Below are 21,725 nucleotides of genomic sequence, written 5' to 3' on the forward strand. Positions count from 1 at the left end.
AGAGGTTCACATTGTGCTTGAATCTAAGATGAACTGTGAGTTATAAAGTTATAAAGTGGGATGCATTTTAAAATGTTTAATTTGTTCATAGAAACATTTTGGAAATTGTTATACGTCCACATTTAGGATCACTCTATGCATGTCTTTATAAATCAGGCCATGGTTTCTTTAAAAAAAAAAACAAAGACTTTTAAGTTGTTTTATATCTTAATGCTTGTTTTGTCTTATTTTAAATCATGTAAAATGCCTTAAGTTGGCTGGGAAACCACTGATCCACAGGTTTTGAGGATTGTTTGTTGTCATGACAGTTACTCTCGGCCTGACAGAAGTTGAAGTGCACACTTATGACTGTCATATGATCTAATCATCATAGCTCTGCACAGGACAGATGTCATTCTCAGGCCGTGGCTGACATGGGAATGTTTGGCGGATGCCACTCAATCCCTGCGACCAGAGCAAGGTTTGGGTTCGACGGCTCTCCCGTCTGAAGGTCCTCTGACGGGACAGGACGTGTCTCGACAGGACAGGATAGGTAGCCTTGCTCTCTTTCCCCCTCTCAATGAGGGACGGAGCTCAATTAGCATTTCACAAGCCCCTTTTTCCTTTTCTATTGCGGCCTTCCCCGCGGTGCCCGTGCTTTTTGCGGGGATTGTCCTGTTTCTGGCCCTTGTTGCCGTTGGCAGGGTGACAGTATTCGAGTGTGCAAACTTGTGCTATTGTCCCCGAGCCAGAAGGAGCCATGGAGACCCCACTAATATGACACAGGAAAATGTTTGCTGATGGCAATTCTATGGGCTTTGTCTACCTCTTTCTCTTTCATGACGACTCGATTTAAGTCTCCGAATGTTTGACTACAAATGCGAGAGTGCTATCCGGCTCCTCCGCCTTTGTCCCGTGAGGTTTGAATGAGTAATTCAGCTTTTGTGTGGCTCGATTGAGGGGGCAAACAGAAAGACAAGATTCTTGAGCGCTCAAGCCCCCTTTCCATGGTTATGCGCACATCTCTTTAGTGCTGCTCCCCCGAGCCCGCGGCTCCCAACATCAGTCTAAGGTAAAGACGGCGGCTTCGGATCAGGACGGTTAAAAGTGAGCCGAGCCGAGCTTCAGCGGCGGAGCGTGGCGCGACACCCTCGCTTGACCGTCTCTTTAGAAACTCTGTCAAATCAAAAACAGATTGCGCCTGAGGGGAATCCACTGACCGTTTCTACGGCGAAATATTGCATCTGCTTGCTATTTTCCCTTGGGGATTTCCATGACAACAATTTGGGGTGGCAAAGAATCCGACACCGGGGATCTCGGTGGCTCATTGTGAGGAAAGTGAGGTCGCTGATTGGCTCGAGGGAAGCACCATAACTACACCGAGTCTATAGTCATTGAGCTTCTTTGAGTGCTCGGGCTATTATAGAGGCCAGGCGAGCTGGACATCACTTCAGCAGCTTTTGTGTGCAAGCATGGAAAAGGGTTGATGCAAAACGCCTTGGATTCATTATTTGGACTGTTTCCCTCTAGGAATGTAACAGGAGTGAGGATGTAGAGCGCTGAGGTCCTGCTGAATGAGCGCGATGGCGAACTCTGACAGCGAGGTGAAGACGCTTCTGAACTTCGTCAACCTGGCATCGAGCGACATCAAGGCGGCGCTGGACAGATCTGCGCCCTGCAGACGCTCCGTGGACCACCGCAAATACCTGCAGAAGCAGCTGAAGCGCTTCTCGCACAGATACTCCAAGGTGCCCCGCTGCCATTCGCACAGAACAAGCGACCCCACGTGTGCTAAAGCAGGCGTGTTCGCGCGCGACGGCCCGAGCGGAAACGGGACAGAAGCGCGTCTAGCGACGGATCTGAGCCCGAATTCCGAGGACGACGCGCGGGCGGGCCACGTGCCCATGCGCAAGCGGCAGCTCCCGGCATCATTCTGGAAGGAACCGCAGTGCTCCTCGGGCAGCCGAGAGTGTCTGGAGCACTTCCTTAAAAACAACGCGAACGGGACTGTAAATGTCAGATCTCATGGCGAGAGAAGGAAGATGATTCATGATAACCCGCTGCTCTCGAGTAACGCGGAGCCGCCGAGGAGGAGCGCAGCGTGCGCGTGCTGCCCTCTTCAGTATCACGCGCTGCACAGCCGCTTCCTGCTCCCGCACGCGGACGCGGCGTACAGGAACAAAACGACTGAGACGCACAGCTTCATCGACGGACTTCACAATAACAGCTCACATGTGGTTATCAAGCCGATTCCCACGAAGCCAGCGATCTCCTCCTCCATTTTCAGCGTGTTCGGCTTTATTTAGTGTAGAGGACTACTAACCTTCAGGACTACTTCACTTCAGGTTCATGTTTTAACCGATTAATGACACGTTATGCACATGAACGAGCAGTTTTAAGCACTTAAAAGTACAGATGTAGCAAGAATAACACACACATGCATCTTTTATTGGCTTTTGTGAAGGACATCGAGATGGACAGTTTCTGTATGATCTCAGCATTTCAACAAATCATTCTGTTCTCTTGACAGCAGGTGATTTTATTTCATGTGTTTTCATTTAACAGTCTAAATCACGCCATTTCTCTGTTCCAGATTCACAGCATGATTTCACTGTGATGTAGAGATCAGTATTTATTATTATCTTTTAGTTCAGATGTTGTTCTGTCACACTAATTAATTAAGCCTGGTCATAATCCAGGTCTTGTGCTAAATTAGCTCATTAAAGCTCTTGACTGCTTTACTCTCTGCTCATTAAAGACACTGACTCACTCAAAGCAGCACATGAAGTATGGAGAGCACTTTATTCTGTGCTCATACTCTGTTTTTAGATAGTAAAACTGCATAAAAATGTGTATCAAACACACACACTTATAAAATAAAACATAAAATTGTGTATCAAACACACACTTCAAGATCATAAATTAAAAGTTATAAATAATCAACCTGAAGACAAAACACTCAATCCACAATAGAACAATTAATCTCACATCACTTGTTATTAAAGGGTTAGTTCACCTAAAAATGAAATTTCTGTCATTTATTACTCACCCTCATGTCATTCCACACCCGTAAGACCTTCGTTCATCTTCAGAACACAAAGATATTTTTGATGAAATCCGAGAGGTAGCTATCCCAGCAAACACTGGTGTGACGACAATAGTCTGGCCAAAAATTGTCACGGTAGGACAACATAAATTGGTAAAAATATGTAACATTTCCTAAAAATGCATTCAGATATGTTTGTACATGTCTACAGTTCTCCAGGGTAGCATGTATAATTGTTACTTTGACTTTTAGCTACATCTAGTTCAATATATAATTAATTAATTAATTAATTAATTAATTAATAAGATAACGTCAAACACGTCCTTTCAAATTTAATTTTGGAAGTATTTTTCAACCATGAAGTAACATGTCGGAGGTTCGTCTTTTCAACGGTCATTCAACATCCAAATGTTTATAATCAACTTTCAAGGTCCAGAAAGGTACTAAATACATCATTAAAACAGTCATGTGACTGCAGCGGTTCAACCTTAATGTTATGAAGAGACGAGAATACTTTCTGTGTGCAAAAACAAAAATAACGTCTTTATTCAACAATCTCTTCTGTGTCATTCTCATACGTTGTTTACGTTCAGCCCTTCCAAGTTCTATGTCAGACTCATTATTGGCCGGCTCCTGCGTCAGTATCACATGCAAGCATCGTGCTGATCACATGATCAGTTTTGGCCAATACTGAGCCGGCATTCGGATGTAAACATGGAAGCCTTCACTATGCTTACTGTGTAAGGATAAGGACAGGGAAGAGAAGATATTGATGAATAAAGTTATTTTTGTTTTGTTTTTGAGCACAAAATGTATTCTCATCTCTTCATAACATTAAGGTTGATCCACTGCAGTCACATGACTGTTTCAATGATGTCTTTAGTACCTTTCTGGACCTTGAAAGTGTTGATTATATTGCTGTCTATGGACGAGTCATATACCTCTCGCATTTCATCAAAAATATCTTAATTTGTGTTCTGAAGATTAATGAAGGTCTTACGGGTGTGGAACGACATGAGGGTGAGTAATTGTTGACTGAAATTTAATTTTGGGATGAACTAACCCTTTAAATACCCAGCAGAAATCTTATTTCAGCATTAATGATTGGCAGAAAGCAGTGTGTGTCCATGAGAGCACAGGTGAGGTGTTGTGTTGTGGTCGGAGCCGGTTCTGGAGCTCAGGTATCGCAGCATCGGCCCCGGCAGCGGCAGTGAGTCCACAGACCGTGGTCTCCGCGTCCCCAGCTGCTCTCGCACCTTCAGCCGGCACAGGTGCATCAGGGACCGAGGAGACGCTGGAAAGAAAGTGATTAGTTCAGAAACAGCCTTGTGCAACTCAACATCGTTCCCACTATAACTGACCGTGAGAAGCTTCAGATCAACAAAAGCCAAATAGATCAGATGAAAACTGAAAATCATGATTCCTAACTGAAATTGTCTTCTATGTAAGGAAAGCATGAAAGACAAACATAATTTATCCTATAGATAACACTTTAATGTTTAACAAATGAGACCTTATTGTAATGTATTAACTAGCATGAACTAACCATGAGCAATACATGTGTTACTGTATTAATTAATCTTTGTTAACATTAAAGGAAATACAGTTGTTCATTGTTTGTTCATGTTAGTTCACAGTGCATTAACTAATGTTAACAGGATTTTAATAATGTATTAGTAAATGTTGAAATTAACATTAACAAAGAATAATAAATGCTGCATTAGTGCAGTTCATCATTAGTTCATAATGTAGTTAACTAATGAACCTTATTGTAAAGTGTTACCGATATTATAAAAGTGTCACTGTCTCTTTAAATTTTTGTGGTTGAACTGCTCCCTCAGGCGAATAGTTACAGGTGAGAGAAAGAAATATGTGTGCATGTGTGTCATTCTACTGCTTGTAGTTTTACTGGCAAATGTGTCGAGGTTCAAAATGCAAATCGATCTGAAGTCGCGCTGCACTCACATGTTTTCTCCTTGATGCTCGGCCACTCCGGTGTGTCCCGGAGGAGCTCCGTGATTCTGCTGCACAGCTGAACGTTTCCCACACGGTCCAGCAGCAGATCAATGATGCGAGCGGCTGAATGTCTCCAGCAGGAGGACGAGATCCAGTCGCAGAACTGACAGTGAACAGAAGTTAGAAGCTTCATTTCTACAACACAATATTTCATAGAAGACTGACAGGAATAAACAGGAAAATAACAGAATCAATAGGACTGTCATGACTGATTAATCGTCTTTTGTGTGGTTATTCGTACAAATCACAATTATTTTAGATAACTGCATTTATTGTGCCTTTCAGTCACATTTTGCCATCCAAATCTGGGAAATTTAAGTGCTTAAAGAAATGCCATCAAACACGCAATATTTCGTTTCTCCATTTCCAGTGTGAGAGAAGCAGAAGTCATAATCTGACGGGGAGTAAAGAATATTACAAAAATTATTATAAAAATATAAATTTTCACAGCAATAAAGTAAATCACATAGACCTATTTTATTTTAATTTCTATAATTATTTTAATTTTTTTTTTTTATTACTATATACGATTCCAAATTATTTGTATGACAATTAATAGTCAGCATAAAATTCATGATCGTGGCAGGCCTAAGAAGTTTTGTTTTTCCAAAGTTTTGTTCTCATCTGATGACAAACTATAATCAGGTGTAAAGATAATGATTATTGCCAATAATTGGTCTAAAATATCTATGGAAGTTTGTTTCAGCCACAAAATAAAAAAGGTAATTGCGACTTTTTATCTGACTTTATAACTCATAATTGCGAATTTAAATCTCACAATTCTGAGAAAAAAAGTCATAATTGTGAAATTTAAACTCGCAATTGCGAGACATACAGTCAGAATTGTGTTATATAATATAACACCGATCAGGCATAACATTATGAGCACCTTCCTAATATTGTGTTAGACCCCCTTTTGCTGCCAAAACAGCCCTGACCCATCGAGGCATGGACTCCTCTAGACCCTGAAGGTGTGCTGTGGTATCTGCACCAAGATGTTAGCAGCAGATCCTTTAAGTCCTGTAAGTTGTGAGTTGGAGCCTCCATGGATCGGACTTGTCTGTTCAACACATCCCACAGATGCTCGATTGGATTGAGATCTGGGGAATTTGGAGTCCAAGTCAACACCTCAAACTCGTTGTTGTGCTCCTCAAACCATTCCTGAACCATTTTTGCTTTGTGGCAGGAGCATTATCCTGCTGAAAGAGACCACAGCCACCAGGGAATACCGTTTCCATGAAAGGGTGTACATGGTCTGCAACAATGCTTAGGTAGGTGGTACGTGTCAAAGTAACATCCACATGGATGGCAGGACCCAAGGTTTCCCAGCAGAACATTGCACAAAGCATCACACTGCCTCCGCCGGCTTTCCTTTTTCCCATAGTGCATCCTGGTGCCATGTGTTCCCCAGGTAAGAGACACACACACACCCGGAAAAAGAAAATGTGATTCATCAGACCAGGCCACCTTCTTCCATTGCTCCGTGGTCCAGTTCTGATGCTCACGTGTCCACTGTTGGCTCTTTCGGCGGTGGACAGGGGTCAGCATGGGCACCCTGACTGGTCTGCAGCTATGCAGCTCCATACACAACAAACTGTGATGCACTGTGTATTCTGACACCGTTCTATCAGAACCAGCATTAACTTCTGAGCAATCTTGAGCTACAGTAGCTTGTCTGTTGGATCGGACCACACGGACCAGCCTTCGCTCCAAACGTGCATCAATGAGCCTTGGCCGCCCATGACCCTGTCGCTGGTTCACCACTGTTCCTTCCTTGAAGTACTTTTGATAGATACTGACCACTGCAGACCGGGAACACCCCAAGAGCTGCAGTTTTGGAGATGCTCTGACCCAGTCGTCTAGCCATCACAATTTGGCCCTTGTCAAACTCGCTCAAATCCTTACGCTTGCCCATTTTTCCTGCTTCTAACATCAACTTTGAGGACAAAATGTTCACTTGCTGCCTAATATATCCACCCACTAACAGGTGCCATGATGAAGAGATGATCAGTGTTATTCACTTCACCTGTCAGTGCTCATAATATTATGCCTGATTGGTGTATATATATGTGTAATTCTGAGTTTTTATCACAAAATTCTGACTTGCGAGAATTGCGAGATAAAAAGTCAGAAATGCGAGATATAAACTGACTTTTTTCTCCGAATTGTGAGTTTATATCTCAAAAAAGTTTTTTTATTTTTATTCAGTGGCGGAAACAAGCCTCCATATACCTGACTGGAGCAGTACCTGTAAATCTGGTTTGGCAAGGCTCGTGTTGAAGTGTGTGTCCTCTTCACACTGATGTCTGTGGCATGTGAAGCAGGTCTGAGCGTCACAGCCGTGGTCCAGCAGACACCGCAGGATGTCCAGGTGATGTGTGTACATCAGCACCGCGGGGAAGCTGACGATCAGGCCCGGCGGGCGAGCGTCCACACGGGCTCCGTGCTCCAGCAGCAGCGCCACGCTCTTCACACAGCCCTGATGCGCCGCCAACAGCAGCGGGGCGAACGGGTCTATGTTGGGATCGGCTCCGGCATTCAGCAGGACCTCAACCGCCTGCGCGTTCCTGGCAGCAACGGCGCAGTACAGAGCCGTGACGCGGCGGTCCTGGAACGCGGACGAGCGCTGCTGCGAGAGTCTGCTGTTGACGTCACACCCGGCCTCGATCAGCAGACGCATGATGTTCTGATGGTTGTGCTCCGCGGCCAGATGGAGCGGTGAGATGCCGCTCTGCCGTAACCGCATCCGGCTGCTGATCGGCAGCAATAGGGAAACAATCCTATAGAAAAGACATGGAGCACACCGATTTTAAAGCTTAATCTTACAAACAGTCATTCTTTAAATCATCAAGACTAGACATGCGCCGATATTCGGTATATCACGATGATGAATATGCACGATATTGTTACCGTGGGCACCTCAAAATACCGTGAATAATTATTTATTAAGGATTATTCAAATTTTTTTATTACATTTTAAGAATACCAACCGTATAAAATCCACAACAAAACAAAAACCCAACGTGCATGAGAAGCACATGGCGGAACGAGTGAAGGAGACGCACTGAATGAAAGTGCACGTTCACTCTCTGACAGCAGAGGGCGCTAATGGAACTGCAGAAATGCAGCGGTTACCCCGAAAAACCCATAAACAGCTGCGATACTACAGTATTTAAAATGCTTCAAACAGCCATTCAATTGTTTTTTTTGTATTCGCAATGTTGTTCATCACAGCACCAAATACATAATACTTAAAAACTTAATAGGCTATTTATTTTCAAACTTAAACATTTTTATATTTTAATCTGGAAATGCCCTAATGATTCAAACATGCCCTAATGATTATAAATGTTCGGATTATTGTTCAGTCATACTTGATGACCTTCATTAGCTTCATTACTTAACATGTTAATTCATTATTACCAAACTGACAATGAAAAAAATACTTTTATTATAGCATTTATTAGCATTTAAAACAGCATTTATTAATCTTAGTTAATGTTAATTTCTAGTTAATGTGTATTAACATTACTAAAATCAAAAGTTGTAATTATTATTTAATGGACCAAAAACTAACAATGATCAGTTGTATTTTTAACTAATATTAAACAACAAAACACCTTCTGTAACAAACATAACAAATTCTTAATCTTAGTTAATGCATTAACTAACGTTAAATAATGAGACCTTATATAGTGTAACCTGTTGATCTTTATAATTCTTTTACACTTTAATCTGTTTGAAACATTTTACTTTATAATTTGTGTACTGCGTTATTGTATTTATATGTTCAGAGTTCTTTTTGTTATGAGAAAAAGAATTCTTAAACCAATGACAACACTTTTTTGCAACTTATTTCAATATCGTGATAATACCGTATACCGTGATAAAAGCTTAAGCAATTATTGCATGCCTAAGACACTATTAAGCTTCTTAATTTTGTGTTCTGGTCATTTTGATTATCTTTTTACTGAAAATGCTAGTTGAAGTTAGGATAGTTCACCCAAAAATGAAAATTATCCCAAGATTTACTCACCCTCAAGCCACCCTATGACTTTCTTTTTTTTTAGCCAAACACAATCATAGTAATATTACAAATATTCTGGCTCGTCCAAGCTTTGAAGCCCAAAAAAAGTGCATCATCCATCATAAAAATAATCCATGTCTCCGGGGGGTTAATAAAGGCCTTCTGAAGCAAATCAATGCATTTGTGTAAAACAAATATCCTTTTTTAAAACTTTATAATGTCATTGTGTACTACGTCATGGAAGTTAACGCTTTTTGGACGTACGTCAAATGTGTATGGCTGTCACAACGGAAGCTCCTTATTTTACTTTATAAAGATTTAAATAAGGATATTTGTCTTAAACAAAAGCATTGATTTGCTTCAGAAGGCCTTTATTAACCCCCCGGAGCTGTGTAGATTATGTTTATGATCGATGGATGCACTTTTTTGGATTTCAAAACTGCATCCTTCAATCACTCCCATTATAAAGCTTGGAAGAGCCAGGATATATTTAATATAACTCTGATTGTGTTTGGTTGAAAGAAGAAAGTCATATACACCTAGGATGGCTTGAGGGTGAGTAAATCATGGGATAATTTTTGGGTGAACTATCCCTTTTAATGTTAAAACTCACAAACTTTGCTCACACTGGGTAACTACTTCCCAAATTTTTTCCACCTTGTCACATTTGTGGTGTTTCTCAGTCAAAAATGACCAGCCTACAAAAAAAACTGACTATTATTCTGTTATTGCCACATATTGGATTCAATTGTTTGATCAGCTTGTTTTCTTTCAGCATGTTTTGTATTTCTTTTCGGAGCTGATTGATCGTAGGCCTCATTGATCTGAGCTCATGCTCCTCAGTTTAAGTGAATAAGCTCGAGTGAACTTACATAAACTCAATCAGGCCTGCGATCAATCAGCTCCAAAAGGAAACACAAAACCTGTGCTGAAAGAAAACAAGTTGATCAAAAGATTGAAGCAAATATTTGATGATAATGTAGCATAATGAGAGATTTATAAGCGATTTAAAAAGCTGGTCATTTTTGATCCAGGAACACCAAATTAGGTGAAGGATTTTGAGTGCAAAGCTGTGATGAATGACAGTTCGCTGTGTTTGTCTCAGCTGTTGTCAGCCGCAGCTGTTGAGCAGCACATGGCGTTTGCTGCAGGACACTGATCATTTGTGTAGTTTTCTAGGCCTGTATCTGTTGATTAGACTGAATTCTCACTCCTCGTGTCCATGCTGGCTGGCGATGTGCAGTGGCAGAAGGCCGGCGTTAGAGGCTTTGTTGGCGTCGGCGTGATGTTGGAGCAGAAGCTTCACGGTTTCTCTGTGACCGTGTCTGCAGGCTTCGGTTAGAGCCGTGTTTCCATCACACGTCTGGAGGTTCACGCCAGCACCTGATGGGACAAACACAGAAGCCATGCTTTAATATCTTGAAATAAATGTCTTATGAACTCAAATGATTTTCTGTTCTGTGAATCAGTTTACCACGGTGATAATTACAGTACTATCCTGTCCTGTTATTTTTTTGTGATTATTCTGAGTCTTTGTTAGCTATCATATTCATTTGTTAATGTAGATGGTAGAATATTCATTTTAAAATCTTTCCATGATTATTTTGATACTTATTAAATGTTTGCTCTCTGCTCATAAAATGTAACTTTTTATGAAGAGAGTATAAAAGAGTCAAAATAATCTTAAACTTCATGAGGTCAAAATAATTATTATATAAGCTGTTATATATATAATTTTATTGTTTTTGCGGTTATGCCAAAAAGTATGGTGAATATTTAGCTTATATTAAACTGTAACTGTTCATTTGGGACTAAACTGTGATGTTATTGATAAATTTACAATGACCTTAAATTAAAGAAAAATATTAGGTTGATATTAACTGTCTAACTGTCTACTACTATTCTATTTAACAGATTCTATTTATTTTTCACCCAAAATGAAAATAATGTCATTAATTACTCACCCTCATGTCGTTCCACAAGACCTTCATTCATCTTCAGAACACAAATTAAGATATTTTTGATGAAATCCGATGGCTCAGTGAGGCCTGCATTGACAGCAAGACAATTAACACTTTCTATGCCCAGAAAGCTACTAAAAACATATTTAAAACAGTTCATGTGATTATAGTAGTTCTACCTTAATATTATAAAGTGACGAGAATACTTTTTGTGCGCCAAAAAAAAAAATTCGTAAAGCTCCGAAGAAGTGTTTTGAAATCAGCCCATCACTTTATTGTTGAAAAGTTGTTATTTTGTTTTTTTTTTTGGCACACAAAAATATTCTTGTTGCTTTATAATATTAATATTGAATATTGCTGTACTCACATGAACTGATTTAAATGTGTTTTTAGTAACTTTATGGATCTTCTAAGAGGAAGTTGTGAATGCAGGCCTCAATGAGCCATCGGATTTAAATCAAAATAACTTAATTTGAGTTCTGAAGATGAATGAAGGTCTTACAGGTGTGGACCAACATGAGGGTGAGTAATTAATGACATTATTTTCATTTTTGGGTGAACTAACCTTTAAGTCACTGGATTTTAGAGAGAATCCAAACACATAACGTTCGGTACCGTTCTGGATCAGGTAAGCAAGTGCTTCCGTCCTTCCGTGTCGTGCGGCTTCTATTGTGGGTGTGACGTCATCAGCGTTACGGGCGTCTATGGCGGCTCTGGCCTTCAGGAGCATCTGGCAGAGCAGGACGTTGTCCCGTCTCGCGGCTTCATGCAGTGCGGTCCAGCCGCGGTGACAGCGCTGATTCACTGCCGCTCCGGACGCCAGCAGCAGCTTCACCGCGCCGATGCTCTCCTGCTCACACGCTGAACATGACCACACATGATGGACAAACATTCAGACACATTTACACCAGTGCTGGTCTGACATGAGGAGGAAAATCCCACATTTGTTCTATTGTTTTTTAATGTGAAGTTCAAAAACATGTTCCAGTTACACTTAATGTTGACATTTTTCAGGTTAAATAACGAGGAAATTAGGAAGGAAGAACGAGGAAAGAAAAGGAGGAAAGGAAGGAAGAAAAGAAAGCATGCAAAGCAAGACAAGAAATTAAGAGAAGCAAGGAAAAGAAGCATGGAAAGGAAAAGAGGAAAGGAAGCAAAGAAAGTGTGCAAAGGAAGACAGGAAAGGAAAAGGAGGAAAGGAAGAGAGGACAAAGGCGATGAAAAGAAGAGAGGAAAAGAATTGAGGAAAGGAAGAGAGGAAAAAAAGAGGAAAGACAGAGAGACAGGAAGCAATGAAAGGAAACGAAAGGAATAGAGGAAAGAAAGCGATGAAATGAAGAGAGGAAAGGAAGTGAGGTAAGGAAGCAATGAAAGAAAGTGCAAATGAAGACAGATAAGGAAACAAGGAAAGGAAGAGAAGATAAAAAAGTGATGAAAAGAGGAAAAGAAGTGAGGAAAGAGAGGAAAGAAAAAGGAAAGAAAGAGAAGAAAGAAAGCAAGGAAAGGAAACAAAAGGAAGAGAGGAAAGAAAGTGATAAAAGAAAGAAAGGTAAGGAAATGAGGTAAGGATGCAAGGAAAAGAAGAGAGGAAAGGAAGAGAGGAAAAAGTGAGGTAACGAATAAAGAAAGCGAGGAAAGTAAGAGAGGAAAGGATGTGACGAAGGGAAATGAAAGGAAGCAAGAAAAGGAAATGAAGCAAAACAAAAAGAAATGAGGAAAGAGAGGAAAGGCAATGAAAGAAAGTGAAGAAAGAAAGAGGAAAGCAAGCGAGGAAAGGAAATGTAAGGAAACGTGGAAAGGAAGAGAAGAAATAAGTGTGCAAAAGAAGACAGGAAAGGAAGAGAGGATAAAAAGCGATGAAAAGAAGAGAGGAAAGGAAGTGAGAAAAGGAAGAGAGGAAAAAGGAAGAGAGGAAAGAAAGCAAGGAAAGGAAGAGATTAAAGAAAGCGAGGAAAGAAAGAGGAAAAGATGAGAGGAAAAAGCAAGGAAAGGAAGAGAAGAAAGAAAGCAAAGAAAGGAAATGAGGAAAGGAAACAACAGGAAGCGAGGAAAGGAAAGGAAAGGAAAGGAAAGGAAAGGAAAGGAAAGGAAAGGAAAGGAAAGGAAAGGAAAGGAAAGGAAAGAAAGGAAGAGGAAATGAGGAAAGGAAAGGAAAGGAAAGGAAAGGAAAGGAAAGGAAGTGGAGAAAGGAAGAGGAAATGAAGAGAGGAAAGGAAATGAAAGGAAGCGAAGAAAGGAAAAAAATGAAAGGAAGTGAGGAAAGGAAAAGAAAAGAAAAAAGAAAGCGAGGAAAAGAAGAGAGGAAAGAAAATGAAAGGAAGCAAGGAAATGAAACAAAAGGAAACAAAAGGAAGTGAGGAAAAGAAATGAGGGAAGGAAGTGTGCGAAGGAAGACAGGAAAGGAAGAGAGGATAAAAAGCGATGAAAAGAAGAGAGGAAAGGAAGTGAGAAAAGGAAGAGAGGAAAGGAAAGGAAGAGAGGAATGAAAGCAAGGAAAGGAAGAGATAAAAGAAAGCGAGGAAAGAAAGAGAGGAAAAGATGAGAGGAAAAAGCAAGGAAAGGAAGAGAAGAAAGAAAGCAAAGAAAGGAAATGAGGAAAGGAAACAACAGGAAGCGAGGAAAGGAAAGGAAAGGAAAGGAAAGGAAAGGAAAGGAAAGGAAAGGAAAGGAAAGGAAAGGAAAGGAAAGGAAAGGAAGTGGAGAAAGGAAGAGGAAATGAAGAGAAGGAAAGGAAATGAAAGGAAGCGAAGAAAGGAAAAAAAATGAAAGGAAGTGAGGAAAGGAAAAGAAAAGAAAAAAGAAAGCGAGGAAAAGAAGAGAGGAAAGAAAATGAAAGGAAGCAAGGAAATGAAACAAAAGGAAACAAAAGGAAGTGAGGAAAAGAAATGAGGGAAGGAAGTAAGGAAAGGAAGAGAAGAAAGGAAGCAAGGAAAAAGAGAGGAAAAGATGCACAAATAAGAAATAAGATTTACTCTGGATTATCCCTAAGGAACGGCGACACACAGATAAAATTATGTGAATGAACGCACCTTTATAAAGAGGCGTCTCTTTGTTTTTGTTGCAGATATCCGGGTCGGCACCTGCTTCCAGAAGAATCCTCACACAGTCCAGGTGTCGTCCTTGAACCGCGAGCATCAGAGCCGTCTGTTCCTGAAGCGTGCGTTTGTCCACACACACACCACGAGCTGCACACACACACACACACACACACACACACTTCATTAATCAGAGCATGACCAACCATCACAAAACTCTCAGGATTACTGACCAATAATGACTAGCACAATAAAACACTTAAGAGCCGAGCCAAAACACTAGAGTGACTCAACCTGTTCAACAAGTGCATGGGTTTGTTTTGTGAAAGATTCCTCAGAAAGATTTGTGACAAAACAAGCCCTTCAAGCCCGTCTGTACGACACTGATTGAGTTTGACTTCACTCTGACCTTTCAGCAGCGCTTGAACACAGAGCGTCTGCCCGCAGAGAGCGGCTTCATGCAGAGCTGTCCAGTCATCTGCGTCACTCGCCGACGCCAGTTCACTCACACGCTGCACATCACCTCTCCTCACCGCAGAGATCACTCTGAGGAGCAGCACCAGGAAGAGAGAGATGTGCATAAACAATCAGCCATGTGATGGGGATGACCGGGGCTAGTTGTCACACATAAATGTTTGTTTTCTCCAGCAGTGCTTTTTAGAAATGTCTTAAATTTAAATATTGAATTCTATCCTCCAATATGTGAATATGTGAATTCTGTCCTCCAAACTAAATTTACAGTATAATCATAGTTTTATAATATCTGGTGAGCATCAAGTAAACAAAATTAACACTCAATGACATTAAGCCAAGAGCCTCCATATAATGAAGGCAGATTTTAATGCTTTATCTGTGTTGGTTTTGGCCAAAATAAGTTTTTTTGTATCTTTTTCCTTTTTGCATGTTTCATTAATTGTATTTCCTAGTCATTTTACTGTTCACATTTAGTCAAATATCCCTGGATATGGATTTTAACAGCAGGTTCCATTGTGACAACTTACCCCATAGGAAAAATGACTCGCTATAGCAATCTCTATGTGAACGTTTCTGAAGAAAAATGTCAAAAATCATCACCTTCTGAGAAATACTGACGGGAATGAGTGTGACAACTAGCCCCGGTCTCTCCAAAAGGTCAATAGACAGTGAGATTTGAAAGCAGAAGTAACAAAACACCCGATTTAAAATGACAGCTGAAGATCATGCAGATACAAACCTGTCACACATGTCTGTCATATTGTGATTTGACACATATGAACTGAACCATTTGAGCCTTTTCTGTTCATGCACAAACTGCCATGGTAAACAAACACACACACACACACACGGACTGAAGGACTCACTCTGACGGCTCGATGTCTCGGTCAGCTGCGCGTCCACATGATGAGCTTTTCTGCGGCGACGAGTTTCGTTTGGTGCCGTTTGTTCGAAATAAGGAGATATATTCAGCATAAGTGAATCGTGTCATTGTGCTGTCGTGTTATTGTCACACAGCGCGCGTGGACAGACAAAGGCGCGCGCGCGTGTGCGTGAGTGGACGCCAGTGAACACACACTCGAGCGCTCAGCTGTGTGTATGTGTGTGTGTGTGTGCGCTCAGCTGTTCATTCGCTGGTTTAATTTTAGGATCGTCTTGACACGTGATGACTAGAGTTTACCTTATTTGACTACTCACTCAACCAGCTCAGATAATGACAGATAATAGCAGAGCTGGCTTACAGTGGAATTACTGAGAAATGAGGGAAAATTGGTTGATCAGATGTCGAGCTGCTCTGGAGGGAAATGCTCGCGGTCTTTTGTTTAGATTCCTCTGAAAGAAAAGGAGAAGGAAATGCTACATGAGAACTGACACTTCCAGTTCAACAGAGGGTCAGATTCAGGGTTCCACATTAATGACTCTCACAGTTATGCAGTGATAAGACTATACCTGTTTGATGTCTCACTATCTGTCACTGTCATGCATCAGATGATGGCACTATTGCACGTGAACCTGTTTGCTTGTTACATATTTAGGCAAACAGGTTTTCTGCATATTATGCATACGTAACATATTATTAGGATGGATATGCATGTTTTAAAAAATCATAATGTCATAATAATGAGAAAATGATCCAGAAACTGTGGGTTTAATATCATGCATAGGTTTGCACACTTCTCAACATCTCATGCGTGTGTCTGATGTTCATATCTGCAGCTCAAGCACTGATGCCTTTTATGGACACGATGGACTCTGTTTAGCTTCACTTCCACTCACACTCATTACAGCAGTGTTTATAAAGTGCCAGGACATTATTCATCGCTGTCACTGATCACATTCCCACTACAGACACACGGGTATTTGTTAATCTAATACTGAAAATGATACGGCTCTTTATCTGACTTCAGTCTACATCAGTTTGTCATGAAAACTCTTTCTGTGCACTTCAGAGTTACGTATTAAAGACCTTTTAGCTTTTTTTGAGTTGGCGTATTTATTATGGGATTGTTTTTTATTGCGTGGCTGAGAATTATCAGACATTTTGTTATATGTAAACAGCACAAATCTGTCTGATATATGTATATCTGTCAAAACTAGCATGTATTCAGCAGAAGATATTTGAGTAAAAGTACAGATTGCTTACAGTAAAAATGACTCCATTACATGTTACAAGTCACCACATATGACTTGAGTAAAAGTCTTAAAGTGTACTTAAGTTTTTCTGAATGTTGGCTCAGAGGTGCACTAGTCCTCGACACCTGAGAGATAATAAGAAACAAAATAAAACTGAACACCTCAATACTACAATAAATCAAGGTTGACACAACAGCCTCTTAGATCTATCATGTCTCAGTTAAGCTCAAGTGCTCAAAAAGGTCATAAGTACACTAATATCCTTCATAAAGGTATTGCCAATATAGCGGATCAATAAAATAATGTAAGTAAAATGAAATAGTCAAAGTCTATGTGCTGGTTTAGGCCTCATCACTGGCTGCGGTCATGACCTTGTCTTCTAAATCAAACACCTGCGATTGGACCCGTATTCACATAAAGTATCCTTGTTGACAAGTTTGGGTGAGTAAAGGCAAAACACACATGATGTAGTGCCTTCAATGCCCTTAGATGGCGATATATCACTTCTTTATATAGAAACAAACTGCTGCAGAATAAGTTAGGTGTCATGAAAAATGTAATTTGTAATTGCATGACTCATTACAAATGTATTGGAGTAAAAAGTACATTTACTTGTTCAAATATGTAGTAAAGAGTAACAGTTGCTAATATCTTTGATACTCAGTACAACTACAAAGTAGCCAAAAAGATACTTAAGAATAGTAACTAATTACATTTGCTCAAATATTTACAGCATTTACTCTTGTGAACAATTAAAAAATGAACTTTAAAAGAAAGTCTATAATGAAACACACGTACTGTATGAAAGATATCCATAAAAAAACAGAAAAGAGACATTCCTTTTAAAACACTACAAAACACAATAGTTGCGTCCCAAATGGCACACTATACACTATGTACTTGTGCACTACGCACTCATCCATGTAGTGCGTGAATTATATAAGGTTATTTTGTCATTACACATCAGACATCCTTCTTCTCCACTACGTAATTAAAGCTGCGACAGTTGAGTGCATGAAGTGTCCAATATTTTCTGTTAATTTAGTGCATCATCCGGGTATTTAAAGTGCACTTTTTCTTTTTGGAATTTTCAGTATGAACGCACTACTTGCACTATTTATACTTAAAAACATCATAGAATAGTGCATAAGTACGCGAATTGGTACGCACCTAATGTATAATTCAAAATGCAACTGAAAAATCTATATGAAAATTCGGTAACACTTTACTTGAAGGGGTGTGCATAAGACTGACATGACACCTTCATAATCTTGACATGACACGTGTCATGAATATGAAGGAGGTTTTATGCATGTTTATGACAACTGTCATTAAATGTCATTCGCTCAATTATGTCATTTTTAATGCAAAGATGACATTGTTTGAGATGTCTTTGTTACGACAACTTGACATAAACCAATACATCATAACCTGTCAGTGTCTTTGTCATGACAACTTGACATTAGCAAAACATCATAACCTGTCATAAACATGACATAGCAGATTAATTATCAAACTTAAAAAACTACTTAGCTTTATGGGTTAACATTACATTACATTATTTTGGTAACACTTCAGTATAGGGAACACATATATAAACGATTAACTATGACTTTTCCCTCAATAAACTGCTTATTATAGTTAATTGTTAGGTTTAGGTATTGGGTAGGATTAAGAATGTAGAATAAGATCATGCAGAATAAGGCATTAATATGTGCTTTATAAGTACTAATAAACAGCCAATATTTTAGCCATATGAATGCTAATAGTAATAAGCAACTAGTTAAAAGACCCTAAAATAAAGTGTTACCATTATTTTATAACAGTGTCATATTTTTTACGAAATTTGAAATTGTCTATTATCTGACCTTCTGTTGGAGGAAACTTAAAAAAACAAAAAAACAAAAACAAAAAAAAACATGAAATGAAAAATAGTCATGACGATTTTATAAAATTATTTGTCAGAGTATTGTCACTTAATGACATTTTAATGACAAGTTCAATTTGTACCACTGTACTTGAGCTCAAGATACATATTCATGACACTGTTATAATGGCCTCATGTCAAAACCAACCACATGACAGTTTAATGCAATGTTAACCCATAAAGCTAAATGATGTCAAGTTGTCATGACAAAGACACTGACAGGTTATGATGTGTTGGTTTATGTCAAGTTGTCATAACTCGGACATCTCAAACAATGTCATCTTTGCATTAAAAATGACATAACTGAGCGAATGACATTTAATGACAGTTGTCATAAACATTCATAAAACCTCCTTCATATTCATGACACGTGTCATGTCAAGATTATGAAGGTGTCATGTCAGTCTTATGCACACCCCTTCAAGTAAAGTGTTACCGAAAATTCTTTCATATTTCAAATACTCGTGTTAGACAAGTCCGTGGTTTTCCCCCAGAATTGGGCTACTTTTACACTGTTACCGTGGGTTGTTGTTTTTCATGTCTGCGGGTTAAAGAGACCCCACATAACATGATATTTAGCCTCTGAAATGCGAATTTTACTAGGGGAACCCCACCAAAAATGTGGATTTTACATCCCGGAATGTGATTTTTATCGGGAGAGCCCCTCTGAAATGCAATAGTTTTGAGTAGCAATTGAGTGGGTTTTGTTGTATAACCTGGCAACCCTGGTGTTAGCAGCACCGATTACCTCATGCAGACTCACTGAAACTGCTCAGAAATTGTTTAGCCTTTTATGTTCAAACTGGAGTCAGACAGTGAATAAAGAAGTAACAACATGTAGAATGCAACAGGACGTTTCTGAATGGTTAGTTGATGAATTTATGTAGCTGATGTGGAGTTAACTATGTTAAAGTCATTGATTAGCATATTCTGTCTCGATAATCTATAAATCGCTCGTGTGGGAACTGTTGTAAGATCCTGCAGAGGCAGAGAATATATGCTGCATGAAGATAGAACAGGTATAGTTTAGTTTAATTACAGTTATAACTTGTCATGTTGTCATCTTGCTTTTATGACATGCTATTGCATTTGTGTTACATACTGTATTGCAATAACATGCCCTCACCCCCTTTGTGGCGTGTTCTCAAGGGCGGGGTTTATGATGTCACTAACCCAGGAAGAAGCTTGTTGTAGTCCCTACCAGCCGTTTGTTGTAGTCCTTAAAAAGCCATTTCTGTAAAAGAAAATATCTCCCTTTGCATTGAACTTTGAGCGTTGTAACTTTGCAGATGTTGTTTATGCTCAAACAGCAACATTACACACTAACTAAAGTTAAAAAAGTGAAATCATAATCAAGCAAACATTTAACACGATACTTTGGACCCAAGCTCAATGCAATCACTGAAACTGAACTGGGAGCATCTGTGAATTCCAACAGGAATAATAACAGGAGCAGAAGATCAGAAGATCAGTGAGAGTGAAGCTTGAAAACAGACGGTTCTGAGCTTCAGATCAATGCATAACATCAGCCTTTGGCACAAAACTGCAGATTTAAACTTTGCTAAAGAGCATGAAAAGAAACCTGATGAATATTGGGATCACATTCCAAGAGTGATCAAAGAATGATAAGGAAAGATGACATCTATGAACAGGAACGATCATCCAAAATGTTTAGACGGAATTGTGAAAGGTAGTATTTGTGCACACAAAGCAGATTTACATTTACAAGATAACTATTATTAATTTGAGTTGTTAATTTTAACCTGACAGGACTCCCTGTATGTTTATAGCATTAGTTTCTAATGCTATTTTATCAATCTCTAGAGCAAGTGTTAGTTCAGGCAGGTCACGTAGGCATAGCTCAGCTGTTCAATCTCTCCAATCACAGTGATTCTCCTATCAAGGTACGTGTATATACAAGCCACTATTACTCACTGTAAGCTTAGCCACCCTCCTACATATTCCATATAGCTGCACATTCTGCACCTTTGCTGTTTGTTGTTTTTCTTCTCTGTCTGTTTCAGATCACTGCATCAAGATAAGACTTCCAAGCAGTCCTCAAACATCATCTCTTTCACCACCTCCACGCATATCTTTATGCTAATCTAATCTTTATTGTAAAGCTGAACCCCCATACGGAACCATACCGGCAAACCAAAAGTTATAAATTATAACAATTAAAAACATTGTAACATTTTGTCACTAAACTTTATGAAATTCTGTTTATTACCAAATCTTATATTGTGATGTAGGCCTACATTTTTGTTTTCTTTTTTGTGCCTTTTTACATAAAATGGCTGACAAGATAACTTTCAATCAGAAGCTTGACAGAAGAAGAATATTCCAGCAATGATCCAAATCACACAAGTTTCTGAAGAAGAAGAAAGTATGTCGACTTCAGAGTGAAGACTTCACAATGACTTGACTGATTTCAATCTGACTTTTATTCTCACATAGCCAGACATTCAGACTGACGGCTGAAGGTCTGGACTCTATCGCAGCTTTCATTGGCCAAGGATCGCCCAAGAGGACGTTTGACTGACATGTAACACAGCCAATCAGAGTTTTGTTCCGCATCATGCTTAAGGGCGTGAAAATGTAAAGTTGATGTCCCTACAATAACAGACTGGTGTGCATCTAAAGAATTATTTATTCAAGAACGTTGTGCAAGTTTACTGCAACAATGGAGCCTCAAACTTCACATACTTTTGAAAATCCAGCGTTTAGTTGATCCAGGTGACCGCTCATTGTCACAGTTGTAAACAATGGCATTCTTTTTCCATGAGGGGGTTTGGCATCACGGCATTTGTTTCCAGGTGGACTGTTAAAGAACGCAACACACATATCTGCCGGACATCCTGTAAAATTCAACCAACCAGATGATGACTTCAAAACTCCTGAAGTGTTTCCAGTTAAGTGCGGTGTTGTGGTTTTCCCGCGGAATTGGGCTACTTTTCCACTGTTGCCACGGGTTGTTTTTCATGTCCGCTGGTTGAAGCAACCCCAAATAACATGATATTTAACCCCTGGAATGCAAATTTTACCAGAGGAACCCCACCAAATACACAGATTTTATCCCCTGGACCCCCCATGGGATAGTTTTGGGTTAGTTTTGACTAGAAATTGG

General features: G+C 39.7%; 2 protein-coding genes across 3 annotated transcripts; one reads left to right on the forward strand and one right to left on the reverse strand.

Annotated features, from left to right (window-relative positions):
• Nucleotides 1–48: 48 nt before the first annotated feature.
• LOC125268126 (protein FAM181A-like) lies at nucleotides 49–2,419 on the forward strand. The gene has a single exon (XM_048190236.1). The coding sequence runs from the start codon at nucleotides 1,554–1,556 to the stop codon at nucleotides 2,283–2,285; it is 732 nt and encodes a 243-aa protein (XP_048046193.1). The 5' UTR covers nucleotides 49–1,553; the 3' UTR covers nucleotides 2,286–2,419.
• Nucleotides 2,420–3,974: 1,555 nt separating this feature from the next.
• On the reverse strand, nucleotides 3,975–15,665 carry asb2b (ankyrin repeat and SOCS box containing 2b). Of its 2 annotated transcripts, none has more exons than XM_048190204.1 (8): nucleotides 15,405–15,665; nucleotides 14,474–14,610; nucleotides 14,059–14,214; nucleotides 11,645–11,890; nucleotides 10,280–10,451; nucleotides 7,290–7,821; nucleotides 4,991–5,144; nucleotides 3,975–4,319 (listed from the first exon to the last, which is right to left on the reverse strand). In XM_048190204.1, the coding sequence occupies exons 1-8, from the start codon at nucleotides 15,527–15,529 to the stop codon at nucleotides 4,123–4,125; spliced, it is 1,719 nt and encodes a 572-aa protein (XP_048046161.1). In that variant the 5' UTR covers nucleotides 15,530–15,665; the 3' UTR covers nucleotides 3,975–4,122. The 2 variants fall into 2 exon arrangements, with proteins under 2 accessions (XP_048046161.1, XP_048046162.1); XM_048190205.1 differs by lacking the exon at nucleotides 15,405–15,665 and adding an exon at nucleotides 15,278–15,400.
• Nucleotides 15,666–21,725: the final 6,060 nt, after the last annotated feature.

The sequence above is a fragment of the Megalobrama amblycephala genome, linkage group LG5 (genome assembly GCF_018812025.1).
Source record: "Megalobrama amblycephala isolate DHTTF-2021 linkage group LG5, ASM1881202v1, whole genome shotgun sequence".
Lineage (NCBI taxonomy): Eukaryota > Metazoa > Chordata > Actinopteri > Cypriniformes > Xenocyprididae > Megalobrama > Megalobrama amblycephala.